The following is a 20,403-nucleotide window of genomic DNA, read 5'->3' on the forward strand; positions in this document are numbered from 1 at the left end:
AAACTGTTCTTCACTGAGTGGTTACAAAGGATATAAACATGAGAACAAACGTTGTAGGTATTAAACCAACTGCTCAGAATAACCAAGAAATTACACTGTTATTAAGTGTTGTACATTCCTAAGTGTTAGAAGTCCCTACCGAATAAAGCTCACCACACACATCCAGGAAAAGAAAGATTTAATGTCAGAGAAACGGACAGGCGGCTTCCACCTGGATGGAGAACACGATTAAGCTAAGGGGGTAATTATAGGTGAGTGGACCTGTAAGAATGAGGTAGGGAGTAAATGTATAGGAATGGGGAAGTGGGAATCTGGGCTGTGTATGGGAAATTGATGGTAAGGGGGACTGAACGGGAAGTTGATTATGAGGCGGTTGACCTTAGTGGTCAGGCCAGGTCAGGGCGACAGGCAGCCAGGCAGAACCTGAGCAGCCGCAATGCCAGCGATACCACAGTATGACTACATCACAGCCAACACTAAGTATCTTCTTCCCTTCAGATCCTTTTATTGGTACAGCCTTATTTCAAGTCCTTACTGAGTCTTTCATCCACCTAAATTATTTTTAGAAGTCTTTGTAAGAGTTTTCAGTCTGGGGCCGGGAGTTTGGCCTAGTGGTTAAAGTGCTTGCCTAGCATGCATGAAGACCCGGGTTCGATTCCTTGGTACCACATACATACAAACAAGCCAGAAGTGGTGCTGAGGTTCAAGTGGTAGAGCACTAGCCTTGAGAAAGTCCAAGGACAGTGCTCAGGCCCTGAGCAGAAGCCCAGGACTGGCCAAAAAAAAAAAAAAAAAAAAGAGTTTTCAGTCTTAGTGGGGCACCAATGGTTCCTGCCTCTAATCCTAACTACTCAGGAGGCTATCTGAGGATGGCAGTTTTAATCTAGCCTGGGCAGAAAAGTCCCAAAGACCTACTGATCTCCAATCAATACTCAAAAACAAAAAAACAGAAGTGGCGCTGTAGCTCAAGTGGAAGAGCTCAGGGACAGCTCCCAGGCCCTAAATTGAATCCATACAACCAATAACAGCAACAATAACAACAAAAAATTTTTCCGTCTTTCCCAGCCTAATTCTTTTTTTTTTTTTTTCTTTGCCAGTCTTGAAGTTTGAACTCAGTCTTGGGGCCTGAACTTTGTCTTTGAGCTTTCCTCAAGGCTAATGCTCCATCACTTGAGCCACAGCACCACTTCTGCTTTTTCTTTTTTTTTTTTTTTTTTTGCCAGTCCTGGGCTTCAGCTCAGGGCCTGAGCACTGTCCTTGGACTTTCTCAAGGCTAGAGCTCTACCACTTGAACCTCAGCACCACTTCCGGCTTTTTTCTATGTATGTGGTACCGAGGAATCGAACCCGGGTCATCATGCATGCTAGGCAAGCACTTTAACCACTAGGCCAAACTCCTGGCCCCACTTCTGTTTTTTCTACATATGTTGTTCTGAGAAATCGAACCGGGTCCTTGGGCATGCTAGGCAAGCACTCTACCACTAGGCCAAACTCCCCTCACCCCATTCTTTTTTCATACTTTACTAGTTACCTTTTGGTTCCTCCTTCTTTCTTTTCCTTTTTTGGCGTACTGGGGCTTGAACTCTGGGACTTTCCTACCCAGGCTGGCTTTGAATTGAGATGCTTCAGCCTCTTGAGTAACTAGAATTTCAGGTGTTGTTGGATAATATGCAGACTTTGCAAAGAGCTATGCCTACGTCCAGGTACAGGGAACAAAGGAAGAAGTATAATGCTGGGAGGAAAGGGACTGGCAGACCCTTTCTCATATATGCACAGGTGAGAAGTAGTGCAGGCTATTATCTGGTGTGACCTACATAACCTGTGGGGTTTAGGGGGCAGAGAGGAGGGGAGACTCTGTGGTGGATGTGAGGACCGGGCTTCATCATACTGGACTAGGAGTTATGGATACTGTCCAAAGGCCGATAAGGGGTGCCTGCCGTTGCCCAGGCCTGAAGGTTAGCTGCCCCAGAGAAGGGCCATCTCAAGGTAAAGGGATGAAAGCTAGCTACTTACTGCCCTAATGAAAGGGCCTAGTGTTACTTGTGCAGGGAGCACACCAAACTATGGGAGAGGAGGCCCCTGGGCCTACACCATCACCATTAGGCATGATCCACTGGCACCTGGCTACCAGTTACTTTTATAAAGCCTAAATGTAAGCCTGTTGCCTGGGGCACACATCTGTAATCCCTAGCTACTGAGGAGGCTGAGATCTGAGGATACTGGTTTGAGACCAGGTCAAGCAGGAAATTCTGTGAGGCTCTTATCTCCAATTAACCACCTAAAAGCTCAAGTGGTAGAGAGCTAGCCTCGAACACAAAAATCTTAGGGACCCTAACCAAGTCCTGAGTTCAAGCCCTAATACTTTAAATGAATGAATGAATGAATGAATGGGCCTGAGAATGGGGCTTAGTGGTAGAGTGTTTACCTAGCATGCATGAAGTCCTGGGTTCAATTCTTCAGTCCCACATTAACAGAAAAAGCTGAAAGTGGCATTGTAGCTCAAGTGGTAGAGTGCTAGGTTTGAGCAAAAGAATCTTAGGGGCATGCCTAGGCCCTGAGTTCAAACCCCAGGACTGACTGTAAAAAATTTTTTTAAAAACTGGGGGCCGGGAGTTTGGCCTAGTGGTTAAAGTGCTTGCCTAGCATGCATGAAGACCCGGGTTCGATTCCTGGCACTACATACATAGAAAAAAAAAAGTCAGAAGTGGTGCTGAGGCTCAAGTGGTAGAGCTCTAGCCTTGAGAAAGTCCAAGGACAGTGCTCAGGCCCTGAGCTCAAGCCCAGGACTGGCAAAAAAAACCAAACCAAACCAAAACAAAACAAAAAACTAAACATAGTGGGGCTGGAAGTTTGGCCTAGTGGTAGAGTGCTTGCCTAGCATGCACGAAGACCCGGGTTCCTCGGTACCACATACATAGAAAAAAAACAAATGGTGCTGAGGCTCAAGTGGTAGAGCTCTAACCTTGAGAAAGTCCAAGGACAGTGCTCAGGCCCTGAGCTCAAGCCCAAGACTGGCAAAAACAAACAAACAAACAAAAAAACTAAACATAGTATATCGTTCGCTTAAAGTCTTTCAAACTTCCCTAATTTAGAATTATATCTAATCTCAAGTTTTTGTTGTTAGTGGTGGTGTTGGTTGTAGAGATTGAACTTTTGAACTCAGGACCTGAGTACTATCCTTTTTTTTTTTTTTTTTTTTTTTTAAAGTCAGTCATGGGGCTTGAACTCTGGGCCTGGGCATTGTCCCTGAGCTCTTCAGCTAAAGGCTACCACCCTACCCCTTTAGCCCCAGTGCCTCTTCCGGTTCTCTACTGGTTAATTGGAATGAGTCTCTTGGTTTTTATTGTCCAGGCTGGCTTTGAACTGTGATCCTCAGATCTCAGCCTCCTGAGTAGCTAAGATTACAGGCATGAGCCACTGTGCCAGAATCTGGGAACTATCTTTGGGCTCTTTTGCTCAAGGCTAGCAGCTCTACTTCTGGCTTTCTTGGTAGTTTATTGAAAATAAGAATCTCACAGACTTAGCCAGGAGCAGTCCATGAGATCTTTTATATCCAATAAACTACTCAAAAAAAATAAAAAAACAAACAAAAAGCTAGAAGTGGAGCTGTGACTCAAGTGGTAGAGCACTAGCCTAGAGCAAAGGAAGCTCAAGGACAGCCCCCAGGCTCTGTGTTCAAGCTCCAGAACTGGCACACACCCCCATTCCCCCCCTCCCACACGCTGAAATGCTTTTTTCTACTTGGTTTCTTGGCCTTTGCAAATACTTTTTCTGATTGGTATTTTCCTCCAAGTCATTTTCTAACAGCTGTTTCAGATCCCACCTTCTTTAGGAAATCTAATTACATTTCTAGTTCTCTTTTCTACATAGAATTTAGTCTAGTTTTCTCACAGCAGCAGAGTCACCACTGTTTATAACAGCTCATGTCACAAGGTTCCCACAATTTGTTTACAAGTCTGCCTCCTCACCCATCCCACTGAGGCTCTGAAGAGCAGGCATCTTCTAGCTGGCACTATGCTGCACATATAAGAGACACTCCATAAATGTTTGTTGAATAAATGATCTAGGAAATTGTTAATGGATGAGGAGATAAAATCTTTATTTCTTCCTTTTTTTTTTTTTTTCCTTCAAGTTGAGAGGTTTGAACTCAGGGCCAGCATGATATCCCTGAGCTTTTTTTTTTTTTTTTTTGGTTCAAGGCTAAAGCTCTACCACTTTGAGCTACAATTCTACCTCCAGTTTTCTCATGGTTAATTAGAGCTAAGAGTCTCAGACTCTTCTGTTCTGGCTGGCTTTGATCTGTGGTTTCTCAGATCTCAGCCTCCATAGCTTTTTTTTTTTCTTCTTTATTGGAGGTACTGGGATTTGAACCAAGGGCCTCTGAGTAGCTAGGCAAGTTACTTGGCAGTTGAGCCATTCAACCCCAGAGAATGGGAAAACTTTTTCTAAACGATTTCTATTTGACTGGTTTAATTTCTACTTACCTATCTCTTATTCAGCTGCACTCTGATATTCCCTGGCTTTATTCATTTATTTATTTTTTCTCATGCCTGAGTTTGAACTCTGGGCCTCATGTTTTTTTTTGTTGTTGTTTGTTTGTTTGTTTGTTTTGCCAGTCCTGGGCTTGAGCTCAGGGCCTGAGAGCACTGTCCTTGGACTTTCTCAAGGCTCTACCACTTGAGCCTCAGCATCACTTCCGGCTTTTTCTAGGTATGTGGTATCCAGTAATCGATCTGGGGTCTTTGTGCATGCTAGGCAAGCACTCTACCACTGGGCCAAACTCCCGGCCCCCTCATGCTCTGTTTTTAAGCTCAAAGCTTGCACGATAGAGCTTGGAATGTGGTTTAGTGGTAGAGTGCTTGCCTAGCATTCATGAAGCCCTGGGTTCCACTCCTCAGTACCACATAAGCAGAAGCCAGAAGTGAAGCTGTGGCTCAAGTGGTAGAGTGCTAGACTTGAGCAAAAGAAGCTTCAAGAACAGTGCCCCAGCCCCAGAACTGGGGTGGGGGAGGGAAGCTTGCGCTCTACCCCTTGAGCTACCTCTCCAGCTTTTTGCTGGTCAATTGTAGATGACTCTTATCAGATTTGTTTTCCTGGGCTGGCTTCAAACCAAGATCCTAAGCCACGCCCCACCCTCCCTGTCCCTCCCTCTCCCTCTCCCTCCTTTCTTCTCTCCCGGTTGATCTTAGAGAGCCTTATCCCTTTTTCACTTAAGGTTAGCCTCCACGGTGCGACTTCCTGTTTTCTGGTGGTTAATTTGGCTTTGAGCCTCCTGAGTAGCTAGGCTTACAGGTGCGAGCCACCAGAGTGCACCGCCACCGCACCTGCCTGGCTTTTCTTATAAAGTTACTCTATTCGGGATACTTTGTTTCCCCTCCAATTTCCTTTCTCACCTTTTCTCAGTTCCTTCTATTATGTCTGTAACTTGTACAGCTTGCCGACAGATAGCATTCTCTATACATTTCCTTACTGAGCTTGGCCGGGCGGACGTTTTTAGTTTATTTTATCTGGAGACTCAGCAGCAAGTGTGACCACAAAGTGACTGATAATGACAATCCCTTCCTCTCAACCTCCAGACTAAGTCAATAAATCACCAATATTTGAACCAAAAGGCTAAGAGGGCGGAAGTACAGGAAAGGGCAGAAGTCGGTGCAGAGCCGACCGGCAGACGCTGATCGGGCGCGCCTCCGGGCCATCCCAGCCCCCTTGGACTTCCGCCCCCGGCATCCCAGGGACTCTGACTGGTCCAGGCCTCTGAGCTGGCCGAGCACGTGGTGGCGCACGGTACCCTGGGGGCGGAGCCTAGGGGGTAGCTGGGAATCGACGCAGACGTGCGTGCGTGCGTGCGTGCTCGCTCACGGCGGCGGCGGTGGAGCAGAGAGGCCAGAGCCGGAGATCGAACTGGGATCGGGCCCCGGGCGGGGGCGGTGCGAGCGGCGCCGAGCGGATCCTGGGGGCGGGGACGGAGCCGGGTCGGGCGGGACTGGAACGGAGCCCGGGAACGGGGCGGGAGGTCCTAGGGTACCGGGTTGGGGGGGGTGGAGCCGCACTTCGTCGCCGCGGGGGTGCCGGGACTCCGGCCGCAGTGCCGCCGCCATCACGGACTTCCTGTGGGACAAGCGCACGGGCCTCGCCGCCAGAACGGTGAGCGCGCGGACATACGGACCACGGCGCCGCGCGGAAAGATGGCGACCGTGGGGCGGGCGGGGTAGACTTGGATTGGGGGCAAGTGATGGAGGCGAGATTTGGAGCGGAGGAGGGCTGAACCATGTGGAGCCGAGAGTAGGAAGATGAAGGAGGTCGGCCTGCCTTAGGTGTAGTTGAGAAAACATACGGAAAACTTGGGAGGAACCAAAGTAGGAGTGGCTCGAGAGATGTTAAAGAATCAGGTATTGAAGTTGGGGTAAGGAGGCCAGTTCTAGCCTGTGAAGTGTCACTTGAAGCTTGCTGAAAGAGTTTGATAGAAGAGGGCGCCGGAAGAAGTCTTAGAAGTGGAAGAATGTAGGCTAGGTGTTTTTATTTTTCCTGCAAAGGTCCTGTGAGTGTCCTTGATGGCAAAGTGTACCGTGTAAAATAGCATTTATGTAGCTATGGTAATCAGCATTGGATTGCCTAGAAAAATCTTGTGCTTCCATTTTCTGGGTTCCAGGTCAGCTCTGTTTGAACAAGAATGCATAAAATTATCACCCTTTCCAGTTTGAAGAGGCTGTAAAGAAGTGGCCCAGAATGGGAGCCAGATGTTGAAGTCAAAACTTAGGCACATCTGATTCTCCCTTTCCCCCACCAAGACTTCCGTCTTGGGGTCTTTTTCATCTGTCCTTTTCCAAGGTTGTGACTGATTTCTCTCTGATTTCATTCCTTGAGGGGAAAAACAAATTTGTGGATCATACTATTTCTAGTGCCATTAACTTAAGCTACTCAGTTCTCAGCCAAGTAATGCTAATGTTAGTTAAAAACAAACAGACAACAACAACAAAAAAACCTGATGATGATGGCTCATGCCTGAATTCTAGCTACTCAGGAGGCTGAGCACTGAAGGATTGCAGTTAAGCCAGCCCAGGCAAGAAAGTGTGAGGCTGTCTCCAAAAAGCTATTCTGAAAAAGCTGAGAGTGGCGCTGTGGCTCAAGTGGTGTAGAGTGTTAGCCTTGAGCACAAAGAAGTTGTAGGACAGAGCCCAGGCCAAGCAGCAAAAAACAAAAAAAGAAACACAACAGCTCATTCATAAATACAGTAAGGGAACAGCTAAATGGAAAACTGATTAGTTTGGGCCTACTATATTAAAACTTCTTATCCTCTCATGATGGATTTAGTTGAAGATATGAGAGGGCCAGATCTAGAGCCCCAGAATTTACTAGCGTTTAGTATTTAATTGCTGTGTATATGTTTCTGGGAAATGGAACCCCATGCCCTTGGGGCCCTGTTACTTTAGTTGGGGAGACATGATGTACCATTTTTTTTTTCTTTTTGCCAGTCCTGGGACTTGAACTGGGGTTGGGCACTGTCCTTGGACACTTTTTTTTTTTTTTTTTTTTGCCAGTCCTGGGCTTGAGCTCAGGGCCTGAGCACTGTCCTTGGACTTTCTCAAGGCTAGAGCTCTACCATTTGAGCCTCAACACCACTTCCGGCTTTTTTTATGTATGTGGTACCGAGGAATCGAACCCGGGTCTTCGTGTATGCTAGGCAAGCACTCTACCACTAAGCCAAACTCCCGGCCACCTTGGACACTTTTTTCTCAAAGCTATCGCTCTGCCACTCGAGCCATAGCACCACTTCTGACTTTTTCTGCGTATGTGCTACAGAAGAATTGAATACTGGGTTTTATGCATGCTAGGCGAGCACCCTACCACTGGGCTACATTCCTGCCTCCACCCCTTCTTTTTTTTTTTTTTTTGCCAGTCCTGGGGCTTGAACTCAGGGTTTGGGCACTGTCCTTGGACACTTTTTGCTCAAGGCTAGAGCTCTACCCCTTTAGCCATATCATCACTTCCAGCTTTTTCTGTACAGGTACTGAGGAATCGAACCCAGGGCTTCGTGCATGTTAGGTGAGAACTCATACCACTAGACCACATTCCCAACCATTTTCTGGTGGTTAATAGGAGATAAGTATCAAGGACTTTAATGCCAGGGCTGGCTTTGAACCATTATTCTCAGATCTCAGTCTCCTGAGTAGCTAGGATTATAAAGCATGAGCTACCAGGCCTTGCTTAAAATGTACTCCTTTTTTCTTGCCAGTCCTGGGCTTGAGCTCAGGGCCTGAGCACTGTCCTTGGACTTTCTCAAGGCTAGAGCTCTACTACTTGAGTTTTAGCATCACTTTTGGCTTTTTTCTATGTATGTGGTACCAAGGAAATGAATCTGGGTCTATGTGCATGCTAAACAAGCACTCTACCACTAGGCCAAACTCCCAGCCAAAAGATGTACTCTTAATGACTATAAAACTAAAGCTTTATTTTGTTGACTAATGAGCAACTCATAACGACAGAGTCACATCTTAGGTTGTAGCAGGGGCAAACTGGTGGTTTCATCAGTCATACTCCCTCCTTGTAATGAGTCGTGGCTCAGACCTGAAAGTTCATGGAGCCTTTTTTTTTTTTTTTTCATCAGTCATGGGGCTTGAACTCAGCTGGGATGCCTTCCCTGAGCTCCTTAGCTCAAGGCTACCGCCCTACCCCTTGAGCCACAGCCACAGCACTGTTCCAGTTTTCTAGTGGTTAATTAGAAATAAGAGTCTCACAGACTTTAATGCCTAAGGCTGGCTTTGAACTGAGATCCTCAGATCTCAGCCTCCTGAGTAGCTAGGATTATAGGTAGTGAGCCACTGTGCTGGTTCTTCATGGAGCCTGTTTTAAGAGGATCAGCTGGGCATGGTGGGTCACGCCTGTAATCCTAGCTGCTCAGGAGGCTGAGATCTGAGGATCAAGGTTCAAAGCCAGCCTGGGCACCAAAGGACCTTATCTCCAATTAACCTCTAGAAAAGGGAAGGAGGGCTTGGCTCAAGGGTAGGGCGGTAGCCTTGAGCTGAAGAGCTCAGGGATAGCATCCAGACTCAGAGTTCAACCCCCATGACCCAGCAAAAACAAAACAAAGGTTGAATAGTTTGAGGAAAATCCAGGTAGAGCAGTTGAACTGAGGGAGCTTTATAGAGTTTTCAACCAAAATTCATAAGTCACTGTGTAGTCCCAGGACAAAAAATTGAGGCATTTGCATAAGTGGTAACAGAAGTAAAAACAAAAGATTAGTAGTACCTTTGGAACAGCCAGTCCTTGGAGGAGACTTTGAGAAACTCAAGAATTTCCCTCTGCCTTTTTCACTTACTCTTTCCTTCCAGATGCCTCATCCCCGAAGGTACCATTCCTCAGAGAGAGGCAGCCGAGGGAGTTACCATGAACAGTACAGAAGCCGAAAGCATAAGCGACGAAGAAGTCGCTCCTGGTCAAGCAGCAGTGATCGGACCAGGCGGCGCAGGCGGGAGGACAGCTACCATGTTCGTTCCCGAAGGTGAGACTTCAAGAAGAGGACTGACTCCCGGCCACCAGCGTGGCCATTTGTTAGTTATATGGTAAAGACACTGGGCTAAGCAGTTGATAATGGGTGGCAGGTTGTATGACAAAGCTGGGTTAGTGGCACGTTCCTGCAGTCCAGTCACAGGGAAGGGCTGACTAAATGAGGCAAGAAGATCAAGAGTTTGAGGCCAGCTTAGACTGTATAGTGAAACCCTATCTCAAGAAATCAACTTGGGTCAAGCATCATCATGTCTCATGCCTTCAATTCTAGCTACTCAGGATGCTGAAATGTAAAGATTATTGTTCAAAGCCAGCCCAGGCAGAAAAGTCCCCATGAGACTTTTATCTCCCAATTAACCACCAAAGAACTAGAAGTAGACCTGTGGCCCAAAGTGGTGGAGTACCAACCTTGAGCAGAAAAACAGGGCCCAGTCCCTGAGTTCAAGCCCCATGGCTGACTTTAAAAAAAAAAAAAAGAAAGAAAGAAAAGAAAAAAGAAACCAACTTAGAGCCAGGGGTGGCTCACTCCTTGAATCTTAGCTATTCAGGAGGCTGAGATCTGAAGATCTCAGTTCAAAGCCAGCCTGTGCAGGAAAGTTTGTGAGACTCTTATCTCCAATCAACTACCAAAGAGCCAGAAGTGGAGCTGTAGCTCAAGTGGTAGACCACTAGCCTTGAGCATAAAAGCGTAGAGACAGCATCCAGTTCAAGCCTGAATTCAAGCCCTGCATCAGGACACACTACACCCACACCAAATAAAGAAAAGAAAAAAGACGGTTAGTGGGCTGGAGGTGTAGTTTAGTACTACACTAGTATGTATGAGAACCTGTTTTTAATATCCAGGCTTTAAAAAAAAAGAGAAGCTATTTTCTTGAGTGCTAAATGTGTAACAAAGTAGCTTAATAGTGAGAGACTGATGATTTACCAGCAAACATGCTTGGACTGGAGCAGGATGTGTAGTTTAGGAAAAACTTCTCAAAAAAGTAACATCTTAGCTGGCTCTCTGTGGCTCATACCCATAATCCTAGCTATTCAGGATGCTGACATGTGAGGATCAGGGCTCAAAGCCAGCCTGAACCAAAAAAGTCCATGAGTCTCTCCCAATAATCACTAACAAGCCGGAAGTGGAGCTGTGAATCAAGTGGTAGAGTCCTGAGCAAAAAAGCTTGGAGAAAGCTCCTAGGCCCCAAGTTCAAGCCCCATTATTGGCAAAAAGAGTAATATCTGAGCTTGTCTTGAGGATAAGTGTGAGTCAAATATGAGAAATGTCTTTAGGTAGAGGAGAAGCATGTACAAAGGCTGGACACTAGAGGTATCTGAGGAGCTAATATGTAAGGGAAAGCTAAGTCTGCATGATTTAAATAATTTAGTGGGATATTTATTGAACAGAGGGAGTAGATAGAGCAAGACTGGGTTTCAGTTAGGACTGCTAAAAACAAACTAGGCCTTTGTTCCTTTGTATCACTTGAGAGAAAAAGTGGACATCGAAGAGGGAGTGGCTCCCTAGTGCCATTTTTGTAAGGTGAACATGATCACCACTACAGTAGAGAAACCTATTTGCAAATGCCTTTTGGGAGGCCTAGGTAATGTGCTCGTACAGCAATCCTCCGTACTTCCTCACCTTGTACCTCTGGTTCTTGTTCCTCAGTGAGGCAGGACCTCCTCACCTTGGTATGGCAGGGAATGTGGCCTGAACAGGTGTGCCTGATGGGAGTTTGTTGTCCATCAGCAGCTATGATGACCGTTCACCTGACCGGAGGGTGTATGACCGGCGATACTGTGGCAGCTATAGGCGTAATGAGTACAGTCGGGATCGGGGAGAGGCCTACTATGACACCGACTATCGGCATTCCTATGAGTATCATCGAGAGAACAGCAGTTACCGCAGCCAGCGGAGCAGCCGGAGGCAGCACAGACGGCGGAGGAGGCATAGCCGGACCTTCAGCCACTCATCTTCGGTGAGTGTCACCCAGACCCTTCCTCTCCCCTTTTCCTCAGGCCCTCTGGGACCCCTGGTAAGTGAGAAACATCCTTGTTCTCAGCTGAATACAAAGGCATGAATGTTGAAGTGGGTTCTGAGTCTGCCTACCCTCTTAGAAGCTCTCTGACTCTTGAAGGGCCCTGGAGTCCAATTTGGAGATGGATGGGCATGGTGCCCATTGTGCCTTCCCTGGCATGCTGGGCTTAACTGTGTTGGGAGCAGTTTCTCTGCCCCCCCCAACCCCCAGAGGCCACCACTTTGATGGGGTCCTTGTTTGTGAAATTTCTCTCCCAAATCCTGGGCTCCATGGCCCCTCACAGGCGAGCTTGGGTGGGGGCAAGGGAAGACTTGTGCCTGCCCGAAAGGGCATTGTGTAGAGCATGGGGTTATGGGTGACATTGGCAACAACATCACTTCTCTGCTCTGCTGGAGCCTCTCCCTATTCCCGTTTTGGGTTTGGGGACTTGGGATTGTGCGCCACTCTCTCTTCTCACACCGATCCGCCTTACTGCATCTGATGTGTTCCCTTCCACTGTCCCCCATCATCGTCTGTCCCCCCTGGCTGGGCGCCTGTGACCGGTGGCCCCTCCACCACCCACCCCGCCTCCCTCCGGCCCCCGCTCCGACACCTGGCTTGCTCCGATCCCCCCCGCCCCCCGACAGCAGCACAGCAGCCGGAGAGCCAAGAGTGTAGAGGACGACGCTGAGGGCCACCTCATCTACCACGTCGGGGACTGGCTACAAGAGCGATGTACAAGCCAAATCGTAACAATCCTATAGCCTTTAATGGTCCCATAGCCATCCTAACGTCCCAAGCCAACCCAAGTCACGGCCTCTTTTGCCTTTTCTCAGTGGTGTTGTTCATCTGGGTGGTTTGAGTTGCTGTTGAGACTTGACCTCTGTTGTCCACTCCCAGCTCTCATGGCCCCTGGGTTAAAGGTGGTGGGAATCATGCAGGGGTTTTCTTCCCCTGTGACCATCTGTATCTGTTCCCTTCATCTCCTCACCCCAGGATGCTATATCCTTTTTTTCCTTCCAATTCAGCTTACCCCCCCCCCCTCTTTTCTCCCTCCCTCTCCCCGACCCTGCTCTCTTTCATTTCAGATGAAATTATTAGCACCTTAGGAGAGGGGACCTTCGGCCGAGTTGTACAATGTGTTGATCATCGCAGGTAATTGACAGTTCCCTTCCTTCTCCACACTTGTTAGGTGAAGAGAAGGGTGGAGGTAGCTGGGGATGTGTTTGATTAGTGAAAGGCAGGATTTCTTAGTCCCCACGTATCATCATTTAATCAGAGATATTCTTGAGAACCCAACAGAACTTTTCTTGCCTGACCTACAGGGGAGGGGCTCGTGTTGCCTTGAAGATTATTAAGAATGTGGAGAAGTACAAAGAAGCAGCTCGACTTGAAATCAATGTGCTAGAGAAGATCAATGAAAAGGACCCTGACAACAAGAAGTAAGCAAGCAAAGGAATATGTGAGGATGCTGAGAAGCTGCAGCTGAGAAGATGAGTTTAGGCAGGGAGAGTAGTCTCAATTTTCTTATCCATTCAGCTTTTGTTAACCATCTGAGAGTAGCAGAACATCAGGGTAGGAATGGAGGCGTTGTGATATTCTCTAACCTATTCTTCTTTTTAGGATAGTTATATTGCTTTGCAGTTTGGTTCTCGATCAGGATCTTGAGATAATACCTTACCTGTGACTTAGCACCTTTCTTTCTAACCAAAATGTGAATTCGAGCTGGTGATTTAGCTTTAGTGGTAGAGCACTTGCCTAGAATGTTCAAGGGCCTAGTTCAGGAAGGTAACAGTCTGGCAGGCACCACTGGCTGCCATCTATAATCCTAGTTGCTCAGGGAGGTGAGATCTGAGGATAGCAGTTCCAAGCCAGCCTCTAGAGACAAATCTGAGAGGTTCATCTTCAGTTAACCAGCAAAAAGCTAGAATTGGAGGCACAGCTCAAATGGTAGAATATCAGCTGTGAGTGAAAAAGTTGAGCCAGAGCTTGAGGCCCACTGAATTTTACTGGTACATGCACACGTACATACAAACAGGGAGCCTGGCACCAATGGCATATACCCAGTTACTCAGGAGGCCTGTGATCTGGAGGATCATGATTGGAACATGGGCAGAAAAATCCATAAAACTGTCTACAGCTGGTGTGGTGGCTCATGCCTGTAATCCTAGCTACTGGGAAGGCTGAGATTGGAGGATCAAGGATCAAAGCCAGCCTGGGCACAAAAGGACCTGATACTCTTTATTTCCAATTAACCTCTAGAAAATGGGAAGTGGGGCTTGGCTGAAGGGTAGGATGGTAGCCTTAAGCTGTAGAACTCAAGGTTAATGCCCAGGGGTAGTGTGGTAGCCTTGAGCTGAAGAGCTCAGAGACAGTGCCCAGGCTGAGTTCAAAGCCCCATGACCCACAAAAAAAAAGTCTACAAAGTAATAATGAAAAAGTAGGTGTGGTTTGGTTGGTAGAATACTTACCTAGCAAACTCAGGGTCCTGAGTTTAAACACCAGTATTGCCTGGCTTTAATGATCAGGCTGGTCTTGAATATGGTCTCTCCATGTTCATCCTACACATAGGATTCCAGGCTCAACCTACCTCACACAACAGTGGATTTGTGTGTGTGTGTGTGTGTGTGTGTGTGTGTGTGTGTGTGTGTGTGTGTGTGTGTGTGTGTGTGTGTGTGTGTGTGTGTGATGGGGGGAGGTCCACAGTGGTCCTGGGGCTTGAATTCAAAGCTTAGGCAGTCTTCATCCGTGCTTAAGGCCAGCATTGCACTACTTTGAGCCACAGCTCCACTTACAACTGCTTGGTGGTTAATTGAAATGTCATAGACTTCACTGTCTGGGCTAGCTTTGAACTATAATCCTCAGATATCTTCCTGGATATCTAGAATTACAAGTTTGAATCACCAGTACCAGTTGATTTTTTTTTTTTTTTTTTTTTTTTTGCCAGTCCTGGGCTTGAGCTCAGGGCCTGAGCACTGTCCTTGGACTTTCTCAAGGCTAGAGCTCTACCACTTGAGCCTCAGCACCACTTCTGGCTTTTTTCAGTGTATGTGGTACCGAGGAATCGAACCTGGGTCTTCATGTATGCTAGGCAAGCACTTTAACCACCAGGCCAAACTCCCGGCCCGATTTTTTTGAGGTAGTGTCTCCCTCTGTGTACCCAGGTTTACCTTCTCCATCTTAAATTTGTAATATTTTGGCCTCAGCCTCCTAAGGACTGAGACTATGGGAGAAGACCACCTGGGGTATAGTTTTTGGGTTTTTTTGTTTTTTTGCTGGTCCTGGGACTTGAACTCAGGGCTTGGGCACTGTCCTTAAGATACTTTTTGCTCAAGCCTAGCACTCTGCCATTTAAGCCACATCACTACTTCTGGCTCCCTGAGCTTCTTTTGCTCAAGGCTAGCACTTTACCACTCAAGCCACAGTGCTATTTCCAGCTTTTTCTGTTTTTTTAGTACTGAAGAATTGAACCCAGGGCTTTCATGAATGCTAGGCAAGCACTCACTCTACCATAAGCCACATTCCCAGCCCCATAGTTTTCAAATTATTAAAATGTTGCAAAAAGTGTTTGGAAGTTTATTAAGTGGTTTCTGCTTTTGCATCTGCCAGAGAATTGAACTGCATTTAATTAGGATTATCAGCCAACATGTTTTTACACAGTATGTAGAATAAATGTTTAGTTAGATGTTCACCAAGCATCCTCTTTCTTCCCCTCTCTCTCCCTAGCCTCTGTGTCCAGATGTTTGATTGGTTTGACTACCATGGCCACATGTGTATCTCCTTTGAGCTTCTGGGCCTTAGCACCTTCGATTTCCTCAAAGACAACAACTACCTGCCATACCCCATCCACCAAGTGCACCACATGGCCTTCCAGCTGTGCCAGGCCGTCAAGTGTGAGTGGGGTGGGCCACGGCGGACTCAGGAAGCTCTTCTGTTCGCTGGACTCTGTTTCTGTCTACTTGTGTACTGGGCAAGCCCCAATAGATAAACTTACCTGCACTCCTTTTCTTCACTGTCACCCTACATATCTTCTTTTGACTTAACACCTTGACCGACATCTTCACTCAGTGATTTCTCTTGTTCCATATCCAACCTAACATGAGTCGGGAAAGAGCCTTTGAAATCAAATCACTTTACCTTTTTCTTTCTCTACTCTTCTGTGGGAAAGTGTTGACTAGAGATTTACATTTGTTTGAGATTAGATGCTCTCTATTCTTGGCAAAGTGATTATGGACATGAAATAAATAGTTCAGCCAAGGGGCCAGGTAGGAAACCCAGACAAGTACAGACTTCCTGAATCTTCACAGAAATGTGCTTTCACATAAATTGAGTTTGCTGAATGACAGATATACAAACCAAGATCAGAATTTAAGACAAAAGAATGACCTACCTATAATACTCTTAGTTTTTCTACCAACTGAGGTACATATTTATATGTAAACCCTAATCAGAGTAGGTCTTCTTATGCCAGGCGCTTCACTTCGTTTTTATAGCACAGGAAGTACCTCCCCCCCATGATGCTGGACCTACTTATCAACTGTGCTCTGGGTGTTTAGCCTGGGGTCAGCTTGTTGTCAGTTGCTCTTGACCACCTGACCAAGCCTTACCTGGCCTTCTCCCCTGCAGTCCTCCATGATAACAAGTTGACACATACGGACCTCAAACCCGAAAATATTCTCTTTGTGAATTCAGACTACGAGCTCACCTACAATCTAGAGAAGGTAAGATGATCAGGCTTTTGGGTGGCCCGTGAGGGCAGCAGCTGGGTCACATGAGTTTTTGCTTTCTGTTACCCTTTTATTTCTTTCTATTATATTTTCTTTCTGTATGGTTCCAATTTGTTAAATCCAAAGTATTACAGTGAAAGGGAAAGATTTAAGCAGATGAAACTCAGGAAAGAAAGTAAAATTTTCAGTAGACTCAGAATGCTTCTTAAGAAATACATAGGCTGGGTGCTGGCTCACTCCTGTAATCCTAGTACTCAGGAGGCTGAGATCTGAGGAACTTGGTTCAAAGCCAGCTAGGACACTATAAAATCCATGAAACTCATCTCCAGTTAACTACTAGAAATCCAGAAGTGGCGCTGTGGCTCAAGTGGTAGATTGCTAGCCTTGAACTGAGGAGCTCAGGGACAGCACCCAAGCACAGAGTTCCAGTCCCACAACTGGGGGGAGGTGGGGAATAGATAGACAGACAGACAGATAGATAGACAGACATCTAAAGGTAGACCGATAGAATAGATAGATGTGATATAGAAACACTCAGCTAAGGGCCAGGAGTTTGGCCTAGTGTAGAGTGCATGCCTAGCATGCATGAAGTCCCAGGTTCAATTCCTTGGTACCTAATACAAAGAAAGGCCGAAGTGGTGCTGTGGCTCAAGTAGAGCTCTAGTCCTGAGGAAGCCCAAGGACAGTGCTCAGGCCCTGAGTTCAAGCCCCAGGACTGACAAAAAAAAAAAAAAAAGATAAGAAAAGAAACACTTAGCTCCCGGCCAGCATGGACAGGTGGCTCACGCCTGTAATCATAGCTACTTAGGCTGAGATCTGAGGATCTGGTTCAAAGTCAGCCCAGGCAATACAAAGCCAAGCTACTCTTATCTCCAGATAATCACTGGAAAATGTGAGTGGCTTTGATCTGAAGAGCTCAGGGACAGGGCCCAGGCCAGAGTTCAAGCCCCATGACCCCACGCCTACCCCCCCAAAAAAGAAAGAAATACCCATCTCCCTTAACTAACTAGAGATTCTACCACTTGATGCCTTTCCTATAAATTTTAGAAAAACTTCACTTGAGTCTTCAAATATTAGAGACTGGCAGGTTATTCCATAATCATCCCATAATCTACTCTCCCACCCTTAAAAGTACTCATTACACTGTAAATTGGAAAATTTTCCCAGCAGTTTCGAAGCGAGCCATGATTGTTTTGCTAGTCCTGGGGCTTGAACTCAGGGCCTGGACACTGTCCTTGAACACTTTTTGCTCAAGGCTAATGCTCTGCCACTTGAGCCACATTGCCACTTCTGGTTTCTTCTGAGTATATGCTACCATGGAATTGAACCCAGGGCTTTGTGCATGCTAGGAAAGCACTCCACCACTAGGGTGTGCATCCAGGCCCATGCCCATGATTGTTCTTTTTTTTTTTTGCCAGTCCTGGGCTTGAGCTCAGGGCCTGAGCACTGTCCTTGGACTTTCTCAAGGCTAGAGCTCTACCACTTGAGCCTCAGCACCACTTCCAGCTTTTTTCTGTGTATGTGGTACCGAGGAATTGAGCCCGGGTCTTTGTGCATGCTAGGCAAGCACTCTACTACTAGGCCAAATTCCTGGCCCTGGTTTGTTTTTTTTTTGCTAGTCCTTGGGCTTTCCTCAAGGCTAGTGTTCTAGCCTGAGCCACCGCATCACTTCTGGCTTTTTCTTTGTATGTGGTACCAAGGAATCGAACCTGGGTCTTCGTGCGTGCTAGGCAGGCATTCTACCACTAGGCCAAACTCCCGGCCCTGGTTTTGTTTTTTTAATTGTTGGGATTAGAGTTTGAGCTCATGGCCTTGGGGCTTGCTCTGCCTTTTGTTTGATGCTCTCCCATACCACTAACTTGGCTTTTTGCTGGATATTTCCAGAGACTGAGTACCTTCATCCTCAGTTCTCTTATCTCAACCTCCTGTGTAGCTAGGATTGTAGGCAAGAACCACTGGTGTCAGGTCACCATTGCTTTTTTAAGCCTTAGGAGTGCCTTAGAGAATAGTGGTTAGAGTCTTAGAATGCAGTGCAGAAGTTTATTCCCCTCCTGCTTTGCTCCTAGAAGCGAGATGAGCGCAGTGTGAAGAGCACAGCTGTTCGGGTGGTAGACTTTGGCAGTGCCACCTTTGACCATGAGCATCATAGCACCATTGTCTCCACTCGCCATTACCGAGCACCAGAGGTTATCCTTGGTAAGGGAGGGCAGGGTTGTCCAGTTGTGTGAGGTGGTGTGAGGGTGGTGTCCCCTAAAACTCCTGACACTTTTTCCTTCCCATTCCTACCCAGAGTTGGGCTGGTCTCAGCCTTGTGATGTATGGAGCATAGGCTGTATCATTTTTGAGTACTACGTTGGCTTTACTCTCTTTCAGGTAAGTGGTGGGCTTGTTGAGGAAATGCCTGCTCATTCCTCCACATTGCCCAACCAGCACCTAGTCTTCAGCATTCTCTGTTCAGTCCCATAGTTAGTTCTGTCTTTTGTTTCCCAGACGCATGACAATAGAGAACATCTAGCCATGATGGAAAGGATCCTGGGCCCCATCCCTTCTCGGATGATCCGAAAGACAAGGTGAACCTTAAGCAGGAGGGACTTAACCCTTCTTATTTTGTTTCCACAGAACTGGTCTGTTTTATATCATGTTTTTTTTTCCCCCTTGCTAATTCTTACCCCAGTTACATTTACTTGGGGAAATTTTCCTATAATGGGGGAACCTTCTGATTCCTCAACCTTCCCTTCCCTCCAGAAAGCAGAAATATTTTTACCGGGGCCGCTTGGATTGGGATGAGAACACATCAGCTGGACGCTACGTTCGTGAGAATTGCAAACCTTTGCGGGTGAGCCTGGCCAGGGATCAATGGTGCCCAATCTTCTAAAGTCACTTTCTTCTTAAGTTGTTTGCCTTTGGAATGTACTCCACAGCAGAGGATTAGGAATGAAGGGGAGGAAAACTGAAAGAACATATTTTTTGGTCAATAAAAGACAGATAAAAGGAATGGTTTTATGGAGGAAAGGGTTAGTTTATTCTTGTGACTGCTAGAGATTAGAGCAGTGTCCTGGATTCTTTTGGTAAGGCAGGAAAGAATAAACTATCTTTAAAGAGCTTACATTTTAATGAGCTAAAGAAGAGTCAAGTCATTGACAAGGATATAGAAAAAACTTCCAAAGAGAATGAAGGAAAATTGTGCTAGTAGGAAGGTAGGCTGTGTGATATCAGAAACATTGGTCATGGTAAGACAAGCAGAGCATTGATTCTTTCTCCAGGATTGAAAGGTAGGGCCTTGAAGAAGAAAAAGGCAAGGTGTCTAAGGCATCTTGCTTCACCTTTTTTCCTGCTTCCCCTCCCTTCCACCAGCGGTATCTGACCTCAGAGGCAGAGGAACACCACCAGCTCTTCGATCTGATTGAAAGTATGCTAGAGTATGAACCTGCTAAGCGGCTGACCTTAGGTGAAGCCCTCCAACATCCGTTCTTCGCCCGCCTTCGGACTGAGCCACCCAACCCCAAGTTGTGGGATTCCAGTCGGGATATCAGTCGGTGACAATGAGGCCCTGGGCCCCCCTGCACCACTTACAGCAGAGGGTGCCCAGTTCAGGACACTGGTGCTTTTTTATACAAGAGAACAGAGCCAGAGCTCATTCATTCCCTCTTGGCTCCCTATATTCCTGTGAATATGTGAAGTAGTGTAAATATGACAGAACTTGTACGGATCACTTCAACTCTTGCCTTGTACATAATGCTATTCATCCATACACTTCCCACCCTCCACTGCCCCCTTCCAAGGTAGTTGGCTGGGGGCAGATTGAGGTAACCAGATGGCATCTATACCATGTTTTATAAGGAATTTTGTACAGTCTTTGTGAAATAAAATGACGTGCTTCATCTGACCCCCATCCCTGGCTGAGTTTGGGTTTGAAAGGAATCCCTGTTACTTTACAGAATGAGCTTGAGCAGGTACAGCAGTTCTTCTATAGCCTGTGTCTGAATGGCCCCAAAGAGTGGGATCGCGTTTCTTTTAGACCAACAGGGAGAAGGGTTATAGAGGAGCAGTTTTCTGACCTGGGGTAGGGAGGGCTGCAAAAGGTACCGTCTAATAGTCATTAGGCTGCAAATCTTAGGCTTTTCGAGAGCTCAGGGGGTAGGACTCTCGAGATGCATCTTGGGAGAGTAACGTGAT

General features: G+C 46.7%; 1 protein-coding gene across 5 annotated transcripts; it reads left to right on the forward strand.

The window, feature by feature from the left end:
* The first annotated feature begins 6,063 nt into the window (after positions 1–6,063).
* On the forward strand, positions 6,064–20,113 carry Clk2 (CDC like kinase 2). Of its 5 annotated transcripts, none has more exons than XM_090340810.1 (13): positions 6,064–6,143; positions 9,329–9,498; positions 11,233–11,461; positions 12,148–12,235; positions 12,589–12,655; positions 12,826–12,942; positions 15,227–15,393; positions 16,127–16,221; positions 18,294–18,423; positions 18,518–18,600; positions 18,718–18,797; positions 18,973–19,063; positions 19,582–20,113. In XM_090340810.1, the coding sequence occupies exons 2-13, from the start codon at positions 9,329–9,331 to the stop codon at positions 19,765–19,767; spliced, it is 1,503 nt and encodes a 500-aa protein (XP_090196936.1). In that variant the 5' UTR covers positions 6,064–6,143; the 3' UTR covers positions 19,768–20,113. The 5 variants fall into 5 exon arrangements, with proteins under 5 accessions (XP_090196936.1, XP_090196931.1, XP_090196933.1 ...); XM_090340805.1 differs by lacking the exon at positions 6,064–6,143 and adding an exon at positions 6,171–6,388; XM_090340807.1 differs by lacking the exon at positions 6,064–6,143 and adding an exon at positions 6,171–6,388 and having other exon boundaries at positions 12,151–12,235.
* Positions 20,114–20,403: the final 290 nt, after the last annotated feature.

This window comes from Megascapheus bottae, chromosome 10, assembly GCF_031878675.1.
Source record: "Megascapheus bottae isolate mThoBot1 chromosome 10, mThoBot2.hap1, whole genome shotgun sequence".
NCBI classification, from domain to species: Eukaryota; Metazoa; Chordata; class Mammalia; order Rodentia; family Geomyidae; genus Megascapheus; species Megascapheus bottae.

Bases quoted from the DNA above. Each gene is read 5' to 3' on its own strand.
- Clk2 (XM_090340805.1), top strand. The intron at 12,236-12,588 runs GTACAAGCCAAA...CTTTCATTTCAG, and splicing joins GGACTGGCTACAAGAGCGAT to ATGAAATTATTAGCACCTTA. The intron at 12,656-12,825 runs GTAATTGACAGT...CCTGACCTACAG, and splicing joins CAATGTGTTGATCATCGCAG to GGGAGGGGCTCGTGTTGCCT.